Here is a 21,934-nt window from a genome sequence, read left to right on the forward strand (position 1 = left end):
TTTTTTTTTTAATAATACAGATCTTTGATATTGTTTTGTGTGTGTGTGCTTCAACGGCATTAAAAAAATGACTCGGCTAATCAGGCTATTATGTTAACACTATCTTTATCAGGTCTGTAAAGTTGGTAATTTAGATATTATCTTTTATTGAAATTCCTGTCTGGTTTTAAGTTTGAGTGTGACCAAGAAGCCCACACGTAAAAAAAACAAAACAAATAAACAGTGCCAGATACTTCTTTGGCAGAAAATCAAATAGCAAAATGAAGACTGTAAGCAAAACGGGCATGTTATGCTGCAGCATCTTATCTCCCAACATGTTGACATGAAGGAGATAAGGACTGGGGAAGAGAGCAACAAAACGGACAAAGAATGAAAAGGCCGGAGAAGTTCGGATGAGGGTATCGTTGCTTACCTTCTGCAAAACAGACAGGAATGCAGAAGACAGGGGGAGATAAGAAGGAAAATGTGAACAAAATGTTTTCAAAGACTTTTCGCCACAGGAGACTCTGCTCCCGAATATGATTGGTCAAAACGTCACTATTAATTCATTTGTACACTTCAACAAAAACCATCAATGTGGTCAAATAGTGCGTTTTACGTTACCTCCAGTAAGTGCCCGGTCAGAGGTCTCCACAGAATCTCGATGCGATACATGTTCACCAGACCTGTCTCCAGCAGCTTGGCCACGGCAAACAGAGACGGCTCCTGCGTGTCAGACATGACCGTAGCTTGAACTCTGACATTTTTTATTTCAACTAAGTCAAATGCGAAACACTCAATGAAGACAGCCCCTTAAATGGGAAGCCAACCCAAATATTTTCATTTTACAAAAATAAGGGGAGGATGAATGTTTGATGTAACAGCTTTAACCTAAACCAGTGCCCCTCCCCCAGAAAAGAGTAATATTTTCGCGCCCCCTTCCACTCGACGCGTAGACTATAAATAAGATTATTATCTATAACATTGAATAAGTATACCTAAATCTGTATCCTTTTTCACATTAACAAAAAAAACCCGCAAAAGAAATCAACTTTTAACAAAAGTTTATTATTTTTTACAGCGTTTATACGAGTTACAGCTTAGTCTAAAACTGAAAAAACACAAACACTGACCTAAACACATTGAGTCTGTGGAATATGAATTAATTAAACAAAATCCACCCAATTTATATCCTCTTTAGTAGTGCCTGTTTTACCACTTGCTGGCGACTGAAAACGACATCAGATTTGCACAGGTAATGACCAATCACATCTCAGCGAGTACACGTCACATGACTTCAACTCAAAAGTTAAATTTTCTGCTTAATTCATATTCCACAAATCCAACATAAATAAGAATACCATGTTAAGACTCTTGGAGGCATATAAAACATTACGGTAAAGTATATTTTTGGGTTGACCAACACACCGATACCTTGTTGGTTCCGTAGGCCATTTCCATGGCTTCCAGTGAAAGAGAACATAGAGCGTTGATCAAATGATGAAGGGAAACATCGTCTAGGTACCTGGATTACACAAAACAGACATAGATATTTGGGTTACTACCGGATTAGTCAAAAATAATCAGGAGAGGTTACTACTTATACATTGTGCATTACATTTGCATTTTAGGACCGTCTGGTAAATTAAAACAGAAATGCAAATCAGGGCAGCTTGCTAACTGATGCAATGCTAAACACAAGAAAGTGAAAAGGTTTTACATATCCTTACTGGGAGCTCTCAAAAAGCCTGGACAAAATGTTGGAGATGATGGGTAAGTCGGTCATCACAGCCGTGGTCAGCACCTAATGGAGACGAGGACAAATGTGGCGTCGTCGCACTTGAATGCGGCGCCATGCGGGCGAACGTACCGTGCTGGGTCCCTCCACGGCTCTGCCGGGTTTGAGGGCGCCACCCACGCTTGGCTTTAGTCCGAGGATCCACACTAAGTGCTGGGATCACAACAAAAACAAGAACGTTGAGTGTTCAATTAGCCAGAGTGCTTAGGAGTGCTTAACCCTGGTGGAGTATTTTGACCATTTTGGGGACATTTTGTTCCACGTTATTCATGCAGTATTTTAGTGGAGGGATGGCAAACTCCTCATAGCGATAAATAAGTAGTCCTGCCATGTTGAACTTTGATATATTGTCACCATATGGGTGAAATTTCAGCTCCCTAGTGTCTTCTTTCAATGCTCCGTTTGTTGTGCACTTTCAATGCTCCGTTTGTTGTGCAATACCTTTGACGGAGAGATCAAAGGATTTGACTAAATACTCCACAACGGTTAAATAAAAAATTAATCGCACAGCCTATCACTTTGTACTGTTTGTATTGTTGTGTTTGTGTATTGTTTTTTCAGAAATTTGGCATTTCAAGGGCCGTACAGAAACAAGGTAAAAAGTAGGTTCTTTAGTAGGTTCTCTACATTTCAGTCAGCACATGATTTAACAAGCCCCGGTTTCAATGGGCCTCAATTACAGAAGGATTTTGGCCCAATGCCAACACCCCCATGAATATCGCTCTTAATTCAGTATTGACATTATATTGAAGCAGGCATGACATAAAAAAAAAAAAACCCAAAACCAAAAAAAAATATAAGGGAACATTAAGTTAAGCTTGCTTTTACAAAAGGAGTATTTGTGTGCTCAAAATAGGCAAAGCTGTTTTTTGATGGTGGTGCAGAACCGGTGGGTACTTCTACCTGCAGTGTGGCCAAAACCAGCTGCCAGGAGGTGCCCAGCACGGCACCGTGGCAGTGGGCCAGGTTCAACAGGGTCCGCATGCACTGAATGTTCTTGGCCGTCAGCTTAACAGAGACACACAGTAAGAACTTAAGAGTAATGTAGTCCATTATGTGGGAACAAAGACCCAGTCAAGACCCAGGCAAGGCGGACTTTCAAATAAGAATGTGCCGATGCCCATTGTTCTAGACCGGTGTTTCTCAGACTTGATTTCATTTTAAATTTCAAACGCACTAAAACAATCAAGCGCAAGACTTATTGTTTCAAATATTTCATTCATTGAAAACTAATATTAAAGGATTATTAGATTTTTTTCAGATTAATTTTGCAAATGAGTCACCGTAATACAGTTTAACAATTACGTTGCTTCAAATTCCAATTAATTTGTCCTCAATTGGAAAGGAAAAATGGTTTCTTTTACAGCATCAAAAACCATTCAATTTGATGCCTCCAGAAACCTTTTTAAAATGTTACAAACCCCTATTTGAGGACCACATGTCTTTCCAGACATTTTAACAAGCATCTTTTCAAACAGTTTTGCAAAAAATACAAAATAAAATTAATGTAAATGTAGCCTACAACACAATGTCAGGCTGGTAAATTGGTAAAAGTGTCATGGCATCAGAGCATTTTTTTGAGCAGGAGTACAAACATCCCAATTATGAGCATCGGTGCATTCCTGATATCAATCATTTCTCCATATTTGGTTACATATGGCCACCAACAATCATCACCAACGGAAACTGTTTTTTCCTACCACCACAGTTCCTTGGGGCTGGGCGCTGAGCGGCTGCCCGACGGCCACCACCTGCTGATGAGACTCGCTCGAGGGGCTGATGATCTGAACATTCTGGCCCTGAATCGAGTAGGCTGTGGCGCGGAAAAAAACAAAAAACACAAAACACAAGTTGGGTTGTGTGTGAGTCCGCGATTCGCAACAAACACTCAAAGCCTGCAGGACAAGCTCTTTTAATCGACTCAACACGCACGGACCAATTAGCCTGCTTAATCTACACAAGCTAATATGCAAATGGTGAATGTCTAAAGGGGCCTTTTTGAGAGGGGCTACGTGCGCACGTTTTAACGCTCCCCAGCCACGCTCTTAATTAGAAGTCACAGCATAACGTTATGGATTACCGCAATAAGAGACGGGCGCTAGGGAGAGGCGAAATGCCAAGACTTTACACGATAAACTCGGCTGAACAGCGCACACTTCAAATCATGAGGATAAGAAAAACTCATTAATTTACCATCAATACAGAGGACTGCGGGCGCGAGAATGAAGCACATATTTAATCAAACAAGGTTACGAAGGAGTGGAAAATGTCCAGAGAATTTGGAAATAATGGCTCCGTGAGATGGGCTGCTGGGGCGTTTACCTTTGCTGGACAGGTTGGCGTTGGTGCTGAGAACGGTCAGGGCGTAGTGCGGCGGAAGAGAAGCCTTGCAGATGGCCGTGATGAAGGCGTCCCGCGGCGTCACCTGGCCCAAGCGGCCGCAAAGCGAGGCCATGGTCAGTTCGGCCTTCAGGATGTTCTCGGTGGCCGTCTCGTCGGTGCTGCAAACACGCGGGCGTGCTCAGTGCTGTTCAATGGGGCATTTGGGGTTAAATTTAATTGCTGGACGAGTGAAAGATTTAAATAATTACTAATATTTTTTTTTTTCCTATTTTTGGCGTGTCTGTCGGACTATTGCGTAAATATAACAAAATAAAGGTATATAATGTTTTGCCAAAGTGTCATAACGCAATTTAGTAAAAAGTTGTTTCATGTTACAAGTAATTTGCTCTAAATTAGAAAAGAAAACTGTACTGCTCCTGTCAAAGAATTAAAGTAAATTTGCAGATCTCACAAAACACTGTTAAGATTTTATAGACTTGGAAGTGCATTGACGCACCCCCATTTGAGATTCACTTATAAAACTAAATTGTGCTGATAAAAATAATACAAAGATTTTTTTTTGTTTTATTTTGATATACAGCCTCCAGGCGAGTTTTGACCTTCTTTAAGTAGCGTTATCAAGTTAAAGAGCATCTTGCAAAGCTCCTCAACCTTTGCAAGGTTCTACCGCGTCTCTCTGGTTTGCATTTGCTACTCCTGCATTAAAATAGTTCAACACGATTTAGGTATTTGGATGTTATTCAAGTGTAAAGATCATTGCTGAGATATAAAAAAAATAATAATCTTGGCAAAAAAACTCCCCTGCTCTGTCTGCAAAACAAATTCATCACAGACTCCAAAAATGTTCACAAGGGAGTTTGATGAAGGTATCTCCATGTTCGCCTGGACTAAATATGAGCACTTTAAAAGCTGATCTCAGCACAGCAGTGGTTTAGTATTGACAGTGGCATTTTGAAGCTGTTTTTTGTTGTTTTTTTTTTTAACAATTTGTGCTGTTTGAAAAAGGGAACATTGAGTGAAGACGTGGACCGTCACGTAGGCTTCTCCAACTAACTGTTTGCGTGTTAACTGCCAACTGGGAACAGAATCAAAAAAAAAAAAAAACCCTCAATATTTGATGTCTGTTGTAGTCAGAGTCGTTTTCTGTGATGTAAATGTAAAAATCGATCACTATTTCGTTCCAAACTCAAGATTTTAGCAGACATGATTTTTCCTTCATCTTGATTGTTTCCTCTTGATCAAAATGAACAGAAGAAACTTGAAGGCAGCACTCGTTTAATTTACCTGGCGTCCAGCAACAAGGACAAGGCGGCAAGCAGACCGCACCAGCAGGCGCTGACCATCTCCTCCCACACTAGATAGGCTTCAGAACCACACAAGGCTTTCATTAGAGAATACCATCATGAATATCCATCATCCTAAAACCCAGAACTTATCTGCCAAATCACGTTTTACCGGGTGGCGGCTGCCTGTCGTGGTCGGGCTGAGCCTCTTTGGACACGGCAGCCCCCTGCTCCTCTTCGCCGGCCATCTCCCGTTCAATCATTGCGGTGATGCCTCGGACCAGGTCCAGCAGGGCGCTGAAGGCTACGGACATGGCGTAACCCTCGGGGATGGACGGCGGCTCCACTTTGTCCAGCATTTCCAAGCTAGCAGAAATAGGGAAGAATGAATAAGTGTAGCAAATTCCAGATGGGCTCACAAAGAACAAAGTAGAAGCGGGGGCTTACTAGGTGGCCTTGGCGCTGCCCTGGGCACTGACAGTCATCAGGGGGATCCAGATGCCACGGTATTCAAATGCAGCCTGGGTAGTCAGGGCCCCGCTGGGGCCTCCTGGGCCTGGACCGCTCTGAGCTGTGCCCTGGGGTCCTGATCCCGAACCACCTAAACAAGTTTCGAATGTTTAGGTCATGGGAAATAAACAGCCTGCAACAAATTGATGGAGTGCTTGGCATTTAATCGATTGGACATTAGCCGTTGATACAATCAGAGTCTGGAATTTTTTGGTGAAAAATATTGCTCGAAGGTAACTTTATGTAGAGTAACTGCATATTTGGGCGAGAATCTGATGAGGGCAAAGCATCTGACATTTTCTGTAAATGGCGCGGTCCCAAAAGCACTCTAAATCATACCAGCTGGTGCGCCGACAGCTGATGCATTGCCCACATTAGGAACAATGAAGAGGGACTGGATAAAGGAGCCCAGGGCATTGACGATGTCTCGGAACACCCTGGTGGAGTGCTGCTTCATGTCATACGATACGCAGAATGAACTGCAATAAGTTGAAGAAGACAAAATAATTATAAATTGGCTTCTGAAAAGAAAGAACAAACTATAAATGCATCCTTCATTATGTGCTTTAAGTCAGCACTAAATGTTACGAGAGTTGAAGTGAAAATGTCAACATCACAGTCTCAAAGTCTCCATTACGAATAACAGTTGTTGTATTTAATAACAATTAGTGATGACAAGAAATTCATACCGTAACAAATGCGGCTGTACACACAGCCTGTGAACCGACTCCACAGCCACAGCTCGGAGCCACTGAGGCTTTTCCCCATCCAGAAACTTCACGAGCAGAGACAGGAAGATCTCACACTCTGTTACCTGGAGTTAAAAAAATAAAATAAATAATAAAATAAATAAAAATCATCAAAAAAAGGAAAAAAAAAACCAAATAAAATAAACCAAACTGCAATATTAGATTATCCGTCTCCAAATCCCCAGTGAGCACGAATCCAATACATATTTTCAGCATTTGCACTCAGAACATCAGCTTGGCTTTTGAGGAAAGCTCCGATCCAAAACGGCAGGCTCGTACCAGCAGGCTGTAGAAGTGCTTGATGAGCACCGACACCACGCGCAGCAGCCGCATGCAGATAGGGAAGTAGGGCTTCTCCACGGGGGCCGGCGAGGCGGCGCTACTGCTCCCCTGTCGGAACTTGATGTTGGGCGAGAAGAGCTTGATGACCAGCGGACACACTCGCTCCTTCAACAAGAAGCTGAACTCCTGGTGCTGTTTGGAAATAGAAGAAAGAGATAAATAAATAAATACAAATACTAGCTGGCAAATCAATGCCCCAAAAAAAAAACCCTCCTCTGTAAATTTATCGATTTTACGTTTTTACATTAAACGGTAAGAACAATGACGACTCCACATTTTCAAACCATCTATCTTAACACACCGAATGTGACCGTGAGATCCAAGTTCTATTCAGCTACACTTGAAATGCATGGGAGGCACCTGCAGAAACACGCCAGGGAAATCATTGAGGACAGACTCCAGCAGCTCCAGGCCAAACGTCCGAGTCATTTCCGTCATTCCCACCAACCAGTAGGGGGCATCTGCATTCACCAGCTGGCACAGGTCCTATAGGGCGCCACGGCGATAAGCAAATAATGAGTCGCGCCATGAGCCTAATCAGAGGTCCTGACAAATTATTTTAGGGGAGTGACTGCCTGGATGATAAACAAACTACAAAAGCAGAGAGCAACCAAGAGGGATGTCAATAGTGCATACAGCTGTGATGGACGCTGTCGCCCCCGTGTGGACATACCTGGAAAAGCATGTATGCGTCTTTTGCACTTGGCCTCAAGGTGGTGACAGATCGCCTATTGGTATTGCCCTGGACAGGAGGCTGCTGCTCTACAATACCTGACACATAAATGGAGTTAGTCGTGACAATCCCCTGCAGGTTAATGGGAGTGGGGGAAAAAAATAGTCACCTTTAAAACGCTCATCCTCAGCAACCATCCTCTCAAAGACCACGGTGACCACCTGCCGGACAGTGGCGGCCGCTGTGTTGTTGGTGATGTTGTCCTTAGTGAAGTGGAGGCGGAAACAAAGGACGATGGCCTGGACGAGCGCACGTGAAAAGCAAAATGCAAATATTGATTTGATGTGACGCTAGTGTAAAGAGGAACTGCGTCTCGTCCTCTTGAGTGCTTACACAGAGTAATCACAAAAGTCAACAGGCTCCATTTTGATGTACTGTAAGAGAGTACGTGAAGGCAATTCAGCGGGTGGAGTGTAAATTAGTTTTTTTTTCTCTCCTGAAAATTTAATTTTATGCTTTTTAATGCCGTTACAGCAACAATACATTTCTTTTCAAAATAAGAGCCAATTAAACAGAACATGAAGCAACTTATTACCAAACTGTGTTACAGTGAATCCTTTGGAATATGTATAACTGGATTTTGTCAAGTTTTATACGGATACGTGTTGTCATTCGAGAAACAGACAATTCAGAAATGAAACGGATGGCGTTACCCTTCACGTCTTTAGGATTTTCTGAACAAAATCCATCTGATAGCAATATAAATGTAATTCCAGAGTTTAATAAATTGGACACTGATGTTTCATTTCCATCCATTTTCTAGAGCCTCTTATCCTCACGCCGGTCACAGGCCTGCTGGTGCCTATCCCAGCCGATTATGGGCAGTAGGCGGGGGACAGCCTGAACTGGTTGCCAGCCAATCATGGGGCACAGAGGGACAAACAAGCATTCACGCATCCCCGCTGTGTCGGAACATGTTTTGCGTGACTGCGTGTTGAGTTTCTACCTTGGAAAGAACTTCATCGTGGACCACCGTGTTGGTGGTCAGCAGCACCAGCACGGTCTGTAGAAGCTTCAGCTCTTCTAAACCGTTCTCCATCAGCTGCCATAGCATGTTGATGATGTTGCCTGCCGCCGCCTGCAACAAAACACACCATCAAACGTCTGCTCCATTTTTCTTCGTAGATCAGAATACATCAAAAAGGAGGCGATATGCAACTTGCTTCAGGGTCAAAAAACGTCTATGGATTGACATCTCGATGGCAATTTAAGAGATGTTGACACTTATGACACGTTGTGCTTTCAAGGGTGTCACAGCTGTTTATGCAATCCCTCAAGTGGCCGCCAGCGTGATTTTTAACCTTGTAGTAAGTTCAATGATGATGGAACTGGTGACACAATCGTCAATGCCAAGAGGCTTTGCATTTACCACACTTAAGATTTTCGCATCATAAACACAACTGAATACAAACCAATTGAATATAAGATGCAGTTTCAAAAGGATGTTTTTCTCCAAGGTTTTCTGGCCCTATTTGCCAAAAAACATCTTGATGGGCTAACGGGACAAAAATGGAACTCCTTAGAAGGTTTGTGGCCAGTAACACGTCGTGTAAAATTAACACAGAATTTGATATAAAAACAAAGCCACGGTGATAGTAAAACAAAATGGCACAAACGAGATGGTTAGGGGATGCTTTCCTGCTGCATGACCTGGACCACTTGCTAATATTAACTAATTCAGTGTCCGCCCTGTTAAAATTGATGTATAGATATCCGTCAAAGGTGGTGAATGAGATAACAAAACAATGACGTCTGCTGTCGAAGAGAAAGTTGTGCAGGCGAACATCTGGCAGGAGCACTTCTGAAAACATCTCATCTAAATTAAGGTGTGGGTGTGGCCAAGACAAGAGTTAAATCCAAGTAAAAACCTTTAGTTTGAACAGTTGATGCTCAAAAGTCCTCCCTTATTGAGTTCAAACATTCTTGCAAGTGGGACAAAATTCTTTCAAATTAACACGCACATTTGCGTTTACAAATTATCGCCAAGGTTGAAGAATTATTTTGGCACACAGGGCCAGATCATTTGAAGATGTACACTCATTGGCCACACAATTCGGAACACCTGCACCAATCCAAGGACTGTTTGCTATGTGCGTGTCCTCGAATGAATCGGGATGACACAAATAAGTCACGACAGAATGTCCTCCGGTCTTTCCGGCCGTATGACCCTGAGCGTTTGCCTTGGTGTGCTGCATGCATTTGCATAAACACGGTCGCCTATACAGCCACGCCCCCCAACCCCCGTTCCACACCTCAGATACCACTTCGTGGGACATGAGTCTCTGGATGGCAGCCAGGCACAGCTGGGTGATTTTGGGTTCTTTAGTTCCGCAGCCCATCAAGAAAGGCTGCACAACCTCCGAGCTATTCTCCTTGAGAGCTGCAAAAGAAGAAACCGCGACATTAATATTGTTATGACCGAGAAGGAACCGCAAATTGTTGCCAGATTACAAGTTCTACTTTTTAAGGGAGACCGAAATTAGCGGTGATGTTTCAAGCACCTCAGATCTTCAGTCGGAGGGAGAGCCTTGCGCTTGAAATGTCACAACAAAGGAATATCCCTTTTACGTGTTCTGCTCTATTTGCTTCTACTTCTGCAAGATCCGCTTTGATCCGATCTTTGGGCCGAGCTGACAGCTAGCGAGCTCTAGGGGTGTCTTCCACGCTTATATTCTTCAACTGGAATCCAATTGTTTCACAAGGTGTGCAGGAGAGAGGGATTCACCCAGCTTATTTGTGAAGATCAGATTTGTAAAAACACAACCGTTTTGGAAGACAATTTGATCTCGTCTGTGTCTCATTTATTACATTTTGGAACGACATTTGTAGAGATATCACCCATTGCATTTTATTTAGGAACTCCAGAAGATAACGGCATTTGTGTCAATTTATGGCTGACCCGGGTTGCCAGCCAATTGCAAGGCACATAGAGAGGAACAACCATTAATGCGCCCAATCACACTTAAGGACCATTTAGAGTGTCCAAATCACTTGCCATGCATGTTTATGGATTGTAGGAAGACAGAGGGCCTGGAGAGAACCCACACAGGCAAGGGGAGAACATGCAAACCCCACACAGGAAGGCCGGAGAGCGAGGTGGATTTGAATTCCCTAAACTGTAAGGCGGACACGCTAACCACTATGCCACCGAGCTGCACAGATACACATAATATTATAAATATGGTTAAATATTGCTGTAAAACAATAATGTGGGTGGCTGTATCCCGCCTGCTTAAAACATGCTATTTGGGTTGGCTTGATGGATGGATTTTTCGTCTGTGTGGACGCGTCCGTGCATTTTGATTGCCTATAATTTGTGACCTCGCCATCGCAATATTTGCTTGGTCCTGAAGGATGAGGGGAAAATGCCCCCAACACGGCTGGCGATTATGAGCAATTCTGCTTTGAAAGCATGTCAGTGAATGTGTTTGAGATCACTTAAGATGTCGTAAATTGTTTTGCCCACCGCCTACCCTGCTTAAGGCTTAAAAAAGATCGGGAGGCCCCGCAAGCAAAAGTGAGCGGATTTGACCGTATTTCACTCACCGGCCAGTATATCGGTATTCCTTGCTGCAATTGTCTTAATCTTCACAATGCCAGATTCGGCAGCCTGAGGGAAAAGAGTAAAAAAGCAATTGGGTTAAAGTGCGGTAAAAAGACAAAGCAACATTTCTTAAAAGTAAAGACAGAGGATGTTATATAGTAAACCCTTATTGATATAATTTATAATGCATTTGAAATATGATAGTGTGGGTGAGCTTCTGGGGGGGAAAAAAACAACAACAACTCTGTAATATGTGTCAAATTTAATCGCACTTCAGTTCAGTCAATATCAAAACAATCATTACGTCTTTTTTTGTGCAATGACCACAAATCACATTTTATGAGGCAACAGCTATACTGTTGAGAGTTACTTCCTTATAGCACTTCCCTTTTCTGCAAATAGTACCGAGTGTTTCTTAAGAGATATCTAGATTTATTATTTATAGATGTACTGTTATTATGATTACCTGAGCAACTCTGTCACCTTGACAACAAGTGGCAAAATGGCCGCCCCTTAAGATGGGCAAAACTGACTATTTTGCAATGCTGCTTTTAGACTATTGGGGCCACATATAAAATATGGATATAAAGATTTTTTTTAACCTTGACTTTCCCCTTTAAGGGTGTTTTTAAGTGATTATCTTTTGTGTACTTTAACCCTTTCAACTCAATGCGTGCTGCAGCTTTTGAAAAAAAAAAAATTGCAGTGGATGGAGGAATCGTAGCAATAAAATGAAATAGCATCCCCGCGGTTCATTACACGCCTATCTACAGATTCTAGTGGCATTTAGCAATTTTTACATACACAACAAGTCAGTACTGGGCCGACTGTCAAAAAGGTACCTTGACTTGTACAATTAACGATCTAGTAATGCGGAAATATATTGATATGTGCAATATTATGTGTGTTACTATAGATTACACTGATTACTATGTATTGTGGGCGATTGGTGATAATGTTCACTACTCAAACATTTATATTATTATTATTATCAAATACCAATGGGACAAAAAAATCCCAGGGGCTGTAAGCTAATCTATGGAAGTGGGAATTAAAAAAAATAATTTTCCAAGTATCATTGACCTATAAGCAAGTAATATATGCCTTTTTTTTGCAGAAGTCTGGTGGAAATCTTTTGGATTCCAACACTCAGTGCTTTGTTAAAAAAAAAGTTCTGTTTTAAGCTTTCCTCTCCATGCCACAAAGCGACCATGTCCACAACCTTGGCAGCTGCTTTCAAACTTTTCATTGGCTGCTAACATCACATACGAACCTCTGTGTTGAGTCAAAACTATTCCATGGAAAAAGCTACAAAATGTTTTGAGTCTCCTGCTTATTCGTAACAAAACGAGTGCATTTGGGGAAGAATTCAAAAGCAGAAGTGATTCCCGTCTGCTCATCTATTTGACAAGTAACGCAGGCGAAGCTTACACGCAGACACTGACGCAACTGTAAATTCAGCAAATTCCTGGAACGATGACAAGCCTTGATATATTTACCCAGCGAAGCAGTGGCGTATACAGAAGGACATTGCTAATATTTTGATTCGGCTACAAGAGGGGCCAAATGCTAGCAACACATTGAGCAAGCATGATGTAATGCAGTTATACTTCATGTGACACTGCAAACATGACTGAAAATGTTTACATGCTATCAGCTGGGTGTGAAACGAGCTCAAGAAATTCAAGTACAGTGATCCTCCACCTACTTGGCTGTTAAAGGGGGGTGTCAACCCCCCGCGAAGTCTGAAACCAGCAAAATAGGGTATCAGTTCCTAGATTTCTATGTACGCCCCAATATAGCCGCAGTAACCATAAACAACCTTTTTTTGTGTGTATTTTTTGCGTATTTTATTTCCTTTCTCCGATTATTTAAAATTACATTATCCTTATTAACATTATTGTATATTCGTTAAATAACTAATATTACTTAGTTTGTTGAGAATTTGTTCTCAGGACTGGTTATCTGCACCAAGACTCCGGTGAAAGAGTACGCAAGTCATCACGTTGAACTTCACATTTATTTTGGCTCATGTATGGTGTATCGTGTAGTATCTGTTGAATAATAAATCAACAACAATCTTAAAGTCAGTCAACTCACATATAAACACTTAATCTATGAATTTACTGTATTTTTATCCGACATTAGCGGGTTAGCAACAACTAACGACAACTACTAACTATAAAGTGCAACCTATACCTAAACGAACACATAAACAGAATAAACACTTATCGCTTAGTAAACATAGGCAGTAGCGTGCGTTATCAACATAAATGATAATAAACTATAAATATGAGTTTACGTTGTCATTCACTACGTCACCGCAATGAGCCGAATTACGCACAGAGAACGTAAACAGGAAACGGAAATGCAACGCGACCCGACAAATTAAAAGCATGCATTTCAAAATAAGATAACAAACGTCACAAACGCTAACACTTGAAGAATTCTTAACATAGTTATTAACTAATATTACTTAGTTATTTGATGAATACAGTACTGTATAATGTACTTTTTTTCAAATTTCTTTTTCCATTTTTGCACATTTTTAAAATTATTTTTTATTTTGAAATATTTTCAATTTTTCCTGGAAAAACCCGTGAAGTACTGAGACCACGATATCTGAGACCGCGAAGTAGGAGGGATCACTGTATCTCGAGGCTTTTCTTCCGCCTCAGGTACCCGTTTACGTAGTGTCAGAAGGCAACCTAACTGTCACTTCTCTGAGGGCTTTTGTGAAGGCCACTCGGGTTCGATTTTAGGATAATTTGCTTCCTAATTTGCCCACTAGAATCTCTATGCGTTTTCACATTGTAAGAAAACGCGTTATAATATACTTTATGTTGTCGGTATGAAAAGGACTGGACTACGGCTGGGCGCAGACAAGCGGAGTAGAAATGAGTTTCCAAGAAGCGTCGCGATACAGCAGAGCAACAAATGATGAAGAGGATTTGTGTTCGCCGAGGGGCTTTGCAGTCATAAAAGCTGGTTTGTCTGCTGTGTGACTCACACAACAATAGCAGCAACAAAACCAAGCACGTAAGAGATGTGGAGGAATGGCACAATAAAACAGAAGCTGGAAAGGTTTACAAGTAAACAGAAAATGTTCTTGTGATAATTGCTGAAAAACTACTCGACACTTAGCGATAGTTTTTTTAAAACACAATCTTTTTTCTGGGAAACACTTCATTACGGTCACTAGTGAAGTTAAGCCTTCAAAAGTATTGACTTAACTGAATAATAGAACATACAGTGCAAGAATAAGATTTTAAATTAACAGTAGCAGTAATGGTGGGAATGTCATATCTAGGGAAACTGCATGTACCAAGAAATGTATTTTTATTGGGATACTGTATCGAGAATGGGCTGTGTTACTGCCACATTTGCAACATGCAGCTGTTGACCTTGGATGGGGTCATGGGCAGGGAATGTCAAAACAGAGTAAAACACAGGCTGGTATTACATAGCTGTGGTGTAAAACCATCAGTGGCATAAAACAAAACAAAACACAAAAAATCCTCTCTGATGTTGATCACAAGAAATCTAACGTTATTGATGTCACAATATGTAGTTGTTGAGTGCACTTAATAAACCCATTAAAAAAGCAAAAACAAAAAAAAAACGTACATTCATCCAAGCTAGTTAGACCGACTTTGGACCAAGCACACCATATACATATATATATATACATATATATATATATATATATATATATATATATATATATATATATATATATATATATATATATATATATATATATTACTTTAAATACACGCCTACATTCACAACAATGGGTAAACTTCATGTAAGCCAATATGTGAGTTGTAATAAAAACACTTTTGATTGTTTATGTTAAGTGTCCCGTGACCACTGCAAAACATTTGACTGGAAAAAAAATGCTCAAAGTTAAAGCCAACTTCAATGATGTGCTATAATGTGTTCCTGGTCTATACAAAACATTCAGATTCCACCCGTTTTTATCCATCTCAGAGTTCAACCTTTTTGCCACTTGCTGTCGACTGAAAATGACATCACTCAGGTTGTAACGACCAATCACAGCTCAGCTTGACAACGTCACGTGGACATACTCAGAAAAGTGTCATTCACTAATTTCGAAAAGATCCACATCTTATAATTTGATATAGAAAACTATTATAAGAATATTCCCGGGTATGACGAACAATAAATAAAACAGCAAAAACTTTGAGAAGCCCGCCCCTGAATTAATGTTCCTAATGTTTCGGCTTGTGACGTGGCATGGAGCCCACTTGAATGTCAACAAACAGCTCATTCATTATGAACTAGGGCCGAACTTTTTTTGACGAGGCCCGCCGGTGTTTGCGATTGGGTTACGCGTGTGAGAAAATATAAAATGACGCTATGCTAAGATAGCTGACTGACCTCCTTAACTGGTGGGAATTTCTTCTTGCACTCCATGGAGAGCGAGCGCAGGTCGGTCTGCATGTTCTCCAGCAGTTTCTTCACCGCCTCGGGACTACTGGTCGACATCTTTAAGCCCAAGGAGCGCGTTCGACGGACGGAAGAGAAAACAATAAATAGTCAGGCAGGGTGGACGTGGTCGTAGTCGAAGCCGCCACCCATCCACTCCTTCGCAGCTTGATAATCCGCCGCGACTTTTTTTTATTCGCCTCCCCTGGAAAAGAGCACGGAAACGCCGCGGTGCATCCGCACGGGAGCCCCCGTCTCGTTCGCTTGGAGCGCCGATGCGCAGGAGAGCAGCGACGACGCCGACATATGTCCGCTTTCGTCAAACGGCGCGGACATTAGACGTACGAAAATGACATGGCTCCTTTTTCGCTGTATCCTCATTCATCGACTGCTCTTGTCAAATAGCGTTGGAGTGCTACGTAAGTGGCATCGGCCGCCGTTAGCTTGGCTTCCTTACCCACAATGCATCGGTGTCCTGTGGGTGACACGTCACTCTTACTTCCGTAAACACTGAACGAGTCATCGTCGTTGCCACAGCGACCTCTGCCGAATAAAGCTTGTATGGACCTTTCAGCGACCCGTTTCGGGAATATTTAAATGATAAAATGTACAGTGATAACATAGTCAATTAGAACGTAAACAAACACCATCTGCACAGTGATGGTGTGTTTCACTGCTCATTGTCAATGTGCTGCTTTTTCGCGTGTGCATGTTTTGGCCACAGAGGGGCAGTGTAATACAGATATACCGTACATACATATAAACTACAGGTGATAGGCCAAAATTTGTACAAGGAGGGAAAGTAAATTTCAATAATTTGGTTTAAAAAGTTAAACTTATAATTGCCTATTTAGTAGTGTGTTTTAGGGGTTTCCAATACAAAATATGCATCTTAGCTCAATAAAGATTCAGCCATCAATTTTAAAGGACCACTAAACTGTAAACACAAAGTCAATAATATCACAAAATCTACATATTTTTACAGTTATAATTAGAGCGGCACAGTCTGTGTGCACGCAAATAAACATACATTTTCCTGCAATGTTAACTAAAGAACTCTGGTGCTTAAAAACATCTTGTGATGGGTTCACCTGCGATAAGATTCAATATTCTCCCGAGGCCCAGCCTATTTGTCCACCGTTGTGTCCAATATGTCTCAGCAAGATCGTAACGAAACTTCATTGGACATGCTAGATGTCCTCTACTGAGCACACCAAGACATGTTAGGGTAGCTTGAATGAATCAAAACAAATAGACCAAAGAACGATGAGATTTGAGAGCTATACCCAAAGATTTCAGCAATGCTTACATTAGATTGAGATTTTCCAGAGAAATATTTATTCATCTAATACATTGATGGCTTTATTTAGCTATCAAGGATGTATACTTATAATAATACTTAGTATTCATCATGAAACGGGTACTCCGGATGGTCACTCCACCTGTGTCGTGACATCAAAACACACACACACAAAAAAAAACATTTAAGTCCACACGATAATGTAGCAACAAAGTCAATCTTTCTTACATGCGTAGCTCCACAAAACGAATATTCTTGTTTAGACCTTCGATGGCTTTCATTTCTTCTTCGGTAAGTGAAAAATCAAATATCTGTGAAAACAGATGAAATCCATAGTCATAGAAAACCAGAATATAAGCAGTAGTACTTTATGTTTGGATCTCAAGCGCTGCTGTGACGTGCGCACAAACCTGAAAGTTGTGTTTTATCCGCTGCGGGTTGAAGCTTTTGGGGATGACCACCACTCCTCTTTGGACGTTAAAGCGCAGGGCCACCTGAGCGCTGCTCTTGTTGTACTTCTTCCCAATGGATACCAGGAGCTCATCCTCCAGCATGGGGGGACATTTGACATTGACCCTTATTTATAAGAACACAGTAGGAAGTGACCGATGAGAACAAGTTTCTTCTTCTGCTCGGCGTAGAAAATTGTTAGCATGGACAGATGATCGTTTGGAAGGAGTACACAACAATATGCGCGGAGATAAAAAAAAAAAAAAAAACAGCATCTCTAATGAGGTGTTGTTTGCATTGATTTGACTGCTTTGCCCCTTCATGGCCTGGACGGATAACTGTCATTTTTCTTTTTTTGATGATTTTTTTGATGATCCTTCTTGCGATAGCCAATCAAACATCCCCACACACCAGGAAGCATCTCTCGAGGAACCCAGCGGGCAGTATCCGACAATAACGATTCCGTTTTGACGGCAATACTCCAGAAGTTTGGGTTGCGTGAAGTAAGGATGACATTCCACCTGAACGAGACACAACAATATATTACAGAATGATCACAAAAATACTTTAAGAATACTAAAGGGGGGGGGGGGGAATATTTATCTGGAACCTGATTGGATACAGGCTTGTGTTTGAGGCCGGGTTTGTTGAGAATCAGTTCAAGTTGTCTGCGATTAAAGTTGGATACTCCCAGGGACTTGACAAGGCCAGCGTCTACACATGCCTCTAAAGCCTAAACAAGAAATTATTATTACTAACTACTACTACTTCTGCAGAAGTGGGAAGTACATGTTCTGTAAACATGAATAAAAACAAAGCGAGCCTATTGAAAATCATCAATACCTCCCATGTCGCAGAGAGGTCTGTGTAGTAGTAGATGTACTTCCCATTCTGGTCTTTCGGATAAAATTCATTCCCGGGCTGAAAAGCAAGCACAATTCGATTCGGTGAAAAATAAATCACAGAAAAATACATAACGCAAGCTTTATTTGATGCTAGACACCAAATAAAACCACAAAAACAAGAGGAAAAGTCCCATAGGTCAGTGGTTCTAAAATGGGGGTTTGTGAGATCTTTTAATATTTAAAGGTAGCATCAATGGAGAAATGTTTGAAAAAAAAAATCATTAAATTAGGTAAATATTTCAGGAAAATATAGTGTAAGTTCATAGACGGAATTTTGGATTCAGGCTATTCAAATTAAATATCTTAAAAATCCCCCCCCCCCCCCCAACAGAATGGTTTGAGCCAAACTTGTCATATGCAACAAGTACTTTTTATACAATACAATTTGTATTTAAAATTCAATTAATGATTTCATTTTGAGAAGAGACCTTAACTACGATCACAAATGTAGTCGTTTATGTGCATAATATCCTCAGCACAATCGATATTTCTAATTAAAGTTCATAATTGTTTTTTTACCTTTTTATTTCTAAATAGTTCAAGAGAAACCACTATACAAATTGATTTGCGTCACATTTTTTATGACTATGTTGCTGCTAAGCAGACAATCTATAAAAACGTTTTAAAAAATTAATAAAAAAACAAAACCCTTCTGTATACCATCTTTTTGCGTAAAAACCTGATATAATGACCTGCGCCTTATAGTCCGGTGCGGCTTATCCGTGACAATTTTTTTTTAAATTTTTTGCTCAATTTTTGCTGCTGCGGCTTATATACAGGTGCGGCTTATAGTCCGGGAAATACGATAATTGTGTTTGCGGAATATGAAGCAAGCAATAAAATGACCCATTTTTATCCCTGAGTGTATGTATTTAAGTGTACTTGGAACCTTAAAGGCCATTGGTAGTTCAATGATGTAGAGATCCACATAATCCAGTTTCAGTGCCTTCAGGGTCCTCTCCAAAGTCGGTCTCACCAGCTTTGGCGGATGGAAGGTATTCCACAGCTGGAGAATGACATCAAATAACTTTTGATAACTACCGCATCGATATTTATCAACGCAACGTGCTAAAATTACCTTCCCACAATAAAAGATGTCTTCTCTTCTCACAGTTCCATCAGCAATCTTTTCTCTGATGGCTTGACCCACCTCATGCTCATTGAAATACACCAAAGCTCCATCAAAGTGCCTGTAGCCCACATCGATGGCGTGCTTGACACATTCCAAAGCCGTGCCCTTTGGCGTCTGAGAAGGATAAAAAGCACACTTGAGTCCGGCTTCTTATCCAAATTCCAAACAACGCTTTGGTGGTCCTCCTCACCGTCCGAGGGTCTCCGTACGTGCCCAATCCCAGCGACGGGATTTGGTTCCCGTCGCTAAGAGGAATCCGATGGTTTTCCGCAGTCAGGTTCATTTGTATTGTAGCGGACACGTTAACATGTGAAGTGTTTTAGGTCCGATAGTTGATTGAGTGCAGGCGGGTGAACCTTGAACTTTACCTTGACCTCCCGTGTGTTTATTTGCACACTTGATAAGGCTGAACTTTAATGGCGCTCGGGCCGTAAAAACGCCGGTAGCGTTTTATAGCAGAAAGATCGGAAATTGTGCCCCCTAGTGACAGTGGGAGCAATCTGATTGAATGTCACGCTTTCATTTTTGGTGCAAAAAAAAAAAAAAAAAAGGAAAATAACTCTAAAATAGCAAGTGCAAAATTTATTGAGTTTAAGCCCTGAAAGATAGCGTAATTTTTTTTTGCGTCGCCACAGCAACAGTCTGCAAAAACTAAAAAGCTTTCAATACATTTAAATTTGACTGTAAAACATGTTTAGATGAAACAGCCAATGTTTGATAATGGCCATTTTCTAGGTAGTGGTGTGTTGAAATATGACCTCTGTGAAAGTATTTCACAATTTCTAAAGTATAAGACGCACCTGTGTATAAAACCCACCCTTAATTTGGGGATCAAATTTTGGTATTTTCTATGTTAGCGTAGAAAATAAAAACATAAACTACAGCAAAACAGAATAAATCTCATCTTTTGCAAACTCTTCATATTTTCTTGTGTTCATAAGTTATATATTTGTTATGGTTTAAATTGAGTGTATTTCAGATTTCCCACATTGTGAGCGGTCAGTGAACGCCTTGTCACTGTAAAGTTGAATGCGCTTGAAGCTGTTTTTCCTTTTCCTCGCGACACGGTCCAAGTTCTTTTTACTATAAATACCCGAAGTTGCGCAGCATCAGTGTTTCACTAAGTTTATGAATGTGTGTATATGCCAAAAGGCCGCAATTAATAAACGACTCAATTGAAATCCCTTTCCGTGTGCTCTAACCAGTGCACTCTTAATTGAATCATCTGGAGACGCCATAACTTTTTCGGTTCTGTTTTAGTAATATTCCCGCGTTCGAACAAGGACGGACTCGGACGTTGGTTCAGTCTGCTTTTTTTTTTTTTTTTTTTAATTTCAGGCACCGGATGCACTTGGTTATTTTTTTCTTCAGTTTCAGACTAACCTGTAAGCTGCATAAACACTGTAAAAATAGCATAATTTTTGCATCACCATGGCATGGCAAAAGTGGCACGAATTTTGCAAAATGTTTTTGTATTATTTATGTCTTTAAAAAGTACTGGCTCTATGCACTAGCGGAGACCTTAAAGTACAAGCATCACAGGCGCAGCTAAGACCCATTTGATGAGACCTCCCCATTCAAGTTGTTTAGTCTAGCTCAGCGTGTTTTTGTTCCGACTCAAAGGATAACATGACACGGATCCCAAAACATTGTTTGACACTATAAATAAAGATGGGAGCAAGCTGTTACAACTGTATGAAGCGACTTGCTAACATCGCCACGGTAACAATACGGCTGACGTTTCAGGCTCATTTTAGTCAGCTATATAAAATCCACTGATATGCACACAAAAAAAACATGTTGCTATCAATGTAAGATTATCCTTGATTGTTACCTTCAATGTACAAAAAAGTAGCATATTTTTCGGACTGTAAACTGCAACAACAAAAGTGCAACAGAAATTTTTTTTCATGTATAAGCCGCGCCCGACTATAAGCCACAGGTTGTAATACCAGTTACTCACACAGAAAGATGGTAAATAGTTTTTTTTTGTTTGTATTTAACCCTTGTGCCCAAACTTTGCAAACTATACACATTGTAATTTCTTCCTAATTTTGTAAATGCTTTTAAAGGCCTAGTAATGAAAGTTATTTATGAGTATTTTTTGTCCTTCAACCAATCAAATTGTTCCGTAGCATCAGTTTTATCCATATATATCTAGGTTACATTTATTAACACCCATAAAAAAATGAAAAATGGTATGGTCTGTCTTTGTAGCATATGAAATGACACTTTAAGACATAGCCATTAGCTGTTCTCTACCGCCACCTACTGTCTTGAGGTGAAACACAAGTCAACAAATAATTTTTTGTTTGCTGATGGCCACTCATTGAATGTGACAAAAATTGCGTGAAAATCAATGTAATAAATCCTATTAAAATGCATCTCAAAAATTGTAATGATAATGGTTTTAT

At 40.7% G+C, this 21,934-nt stretch overlaps 2 protein-coding genes across 3 annotated transcripts in view; both read right to left on the reverse strand.

Moving 5' to 3' along the window:
* The window catches only part of mon2 (MON2 homolog, regulator of endosome-to-Golgi trafficking), a 32,873-nt gene extending 16,689 nt beyond the window's left edge, over positions 1-16,184 (reverse strand). For both annotated transcript variants that reach the window (XM_088417001.1, XM_088417000.1), the window contains exons 1-20: positions 15,686-16,184; positions 11,284-11,347; positions 9,990-10,117; positions 8,684-8,815; positions 7,847-7,976; positions 7,678-7,775; positions 7,365-7,490; positions 6,942-7,136; positions 6,603-6,727; positions 6,253-6,392; positions 5,851-6,004; positions 5,576-5,769; positions 5,405-5,483; positions 4,100-4,278; positions 3,478-3,590; positions 2,681-2,785; positions 1,850-1,930; positions 1,710-1,783; positions 1,414-1,504; positions 604-705 (exon numbers count right to left, since the gene is read on the reverse strand). In XM_088417001.1, the coding sequence (XP_088273127.1) occupies positions 604-705; positions 1,414-1,504; positions 1,710-1,783; positions 1,850-1,930; positions 2,681-2,785; positions 3,478-3,590; positions 4,100-4,278; positions 5,405-5,483; positions 5,576-5,769; positions 5,851-6,004; positions 6,253-6,392; positions 6,603-6,727; positions 6,942-7,136; positions 7,365-7,490; positions 7,678-7,775; positions 7,847-7,976; positions 8,684-8,815; positions 9,990-10,117; positions 11,284-11,347; positions 15,686-15,793 (2,418 nt within the window). In that variant the 5' untranslated portion in view covers positions 15,794-16,184. The remainder of the gene's footprint in view (positions 1-603; positions 706-1,413; positions 1,505-1,709; positions 1,784-1,849; positions 1,931-2,680; positions 2,786-3,477; positions 3,591-4,099; positions 4,279-5,404; positions 5,484-5,575; positions 5,770-5,850; positions 6,005-6,252; positions 6,393-6,602; positions 6,728-6,941; positions 7,137-7,364; positions 7,491-7,677; positions 7,776-7,846; positions 7,977-8,683; positions 8,816-9,989; positions 10,118-11,283; positions 11,348-15,685) is intronic.
* An 864-nt stretch (positions 16,185-17,048) lies between these two features.
* Positions 17,049-20,039, reverse strand: LOC148422785 (aldo-keto reductase family 1 member D1-like). The gene is made up of 9 exons (XM_088416906.1): positions 19,711-20,039; positions 19,467-19,634; positions 19,278-19,394; positions 18,327-18,404; positions 18,094-18,216; positions 17,895-18,004; positions 17,444-17,609; positions 17,262-17,344; positions 17,049-17,175 (listed from the first exon to the last, which is right to left on the reverse strand). Exons 1-9 carry the CDS (start codon positions 19,801-19,803, stop codon positions 17,133-17,135), a joined length of 981 nt encoding a protein of 326 aa, XP_088273032.1. The 5' UTR covers positions 19,804-20,039; the 3' UTR covers positions 17,049-17,132.
* Between the last annotated feature and the right edge of the window lie 1,895 nt (positions 20,040-21,934).

The sequence above is a fragment of the Hippichthys cyanospilos genome, chromosome 6 (genome assembly GCF_059441005.1).
Source record: "Hippichthys cyanospilos isolate Australia breed blue-spotted pipefish chromosome 6, RoL_Hcya_1.0, whole genome shotgun sequence".
NCBI lineage: Eukaryota > Metazoa > Chordata > Actinopteri > Syngnathiformes > Syngnathidae > Hippichthys > Hippichthys cyanospilos.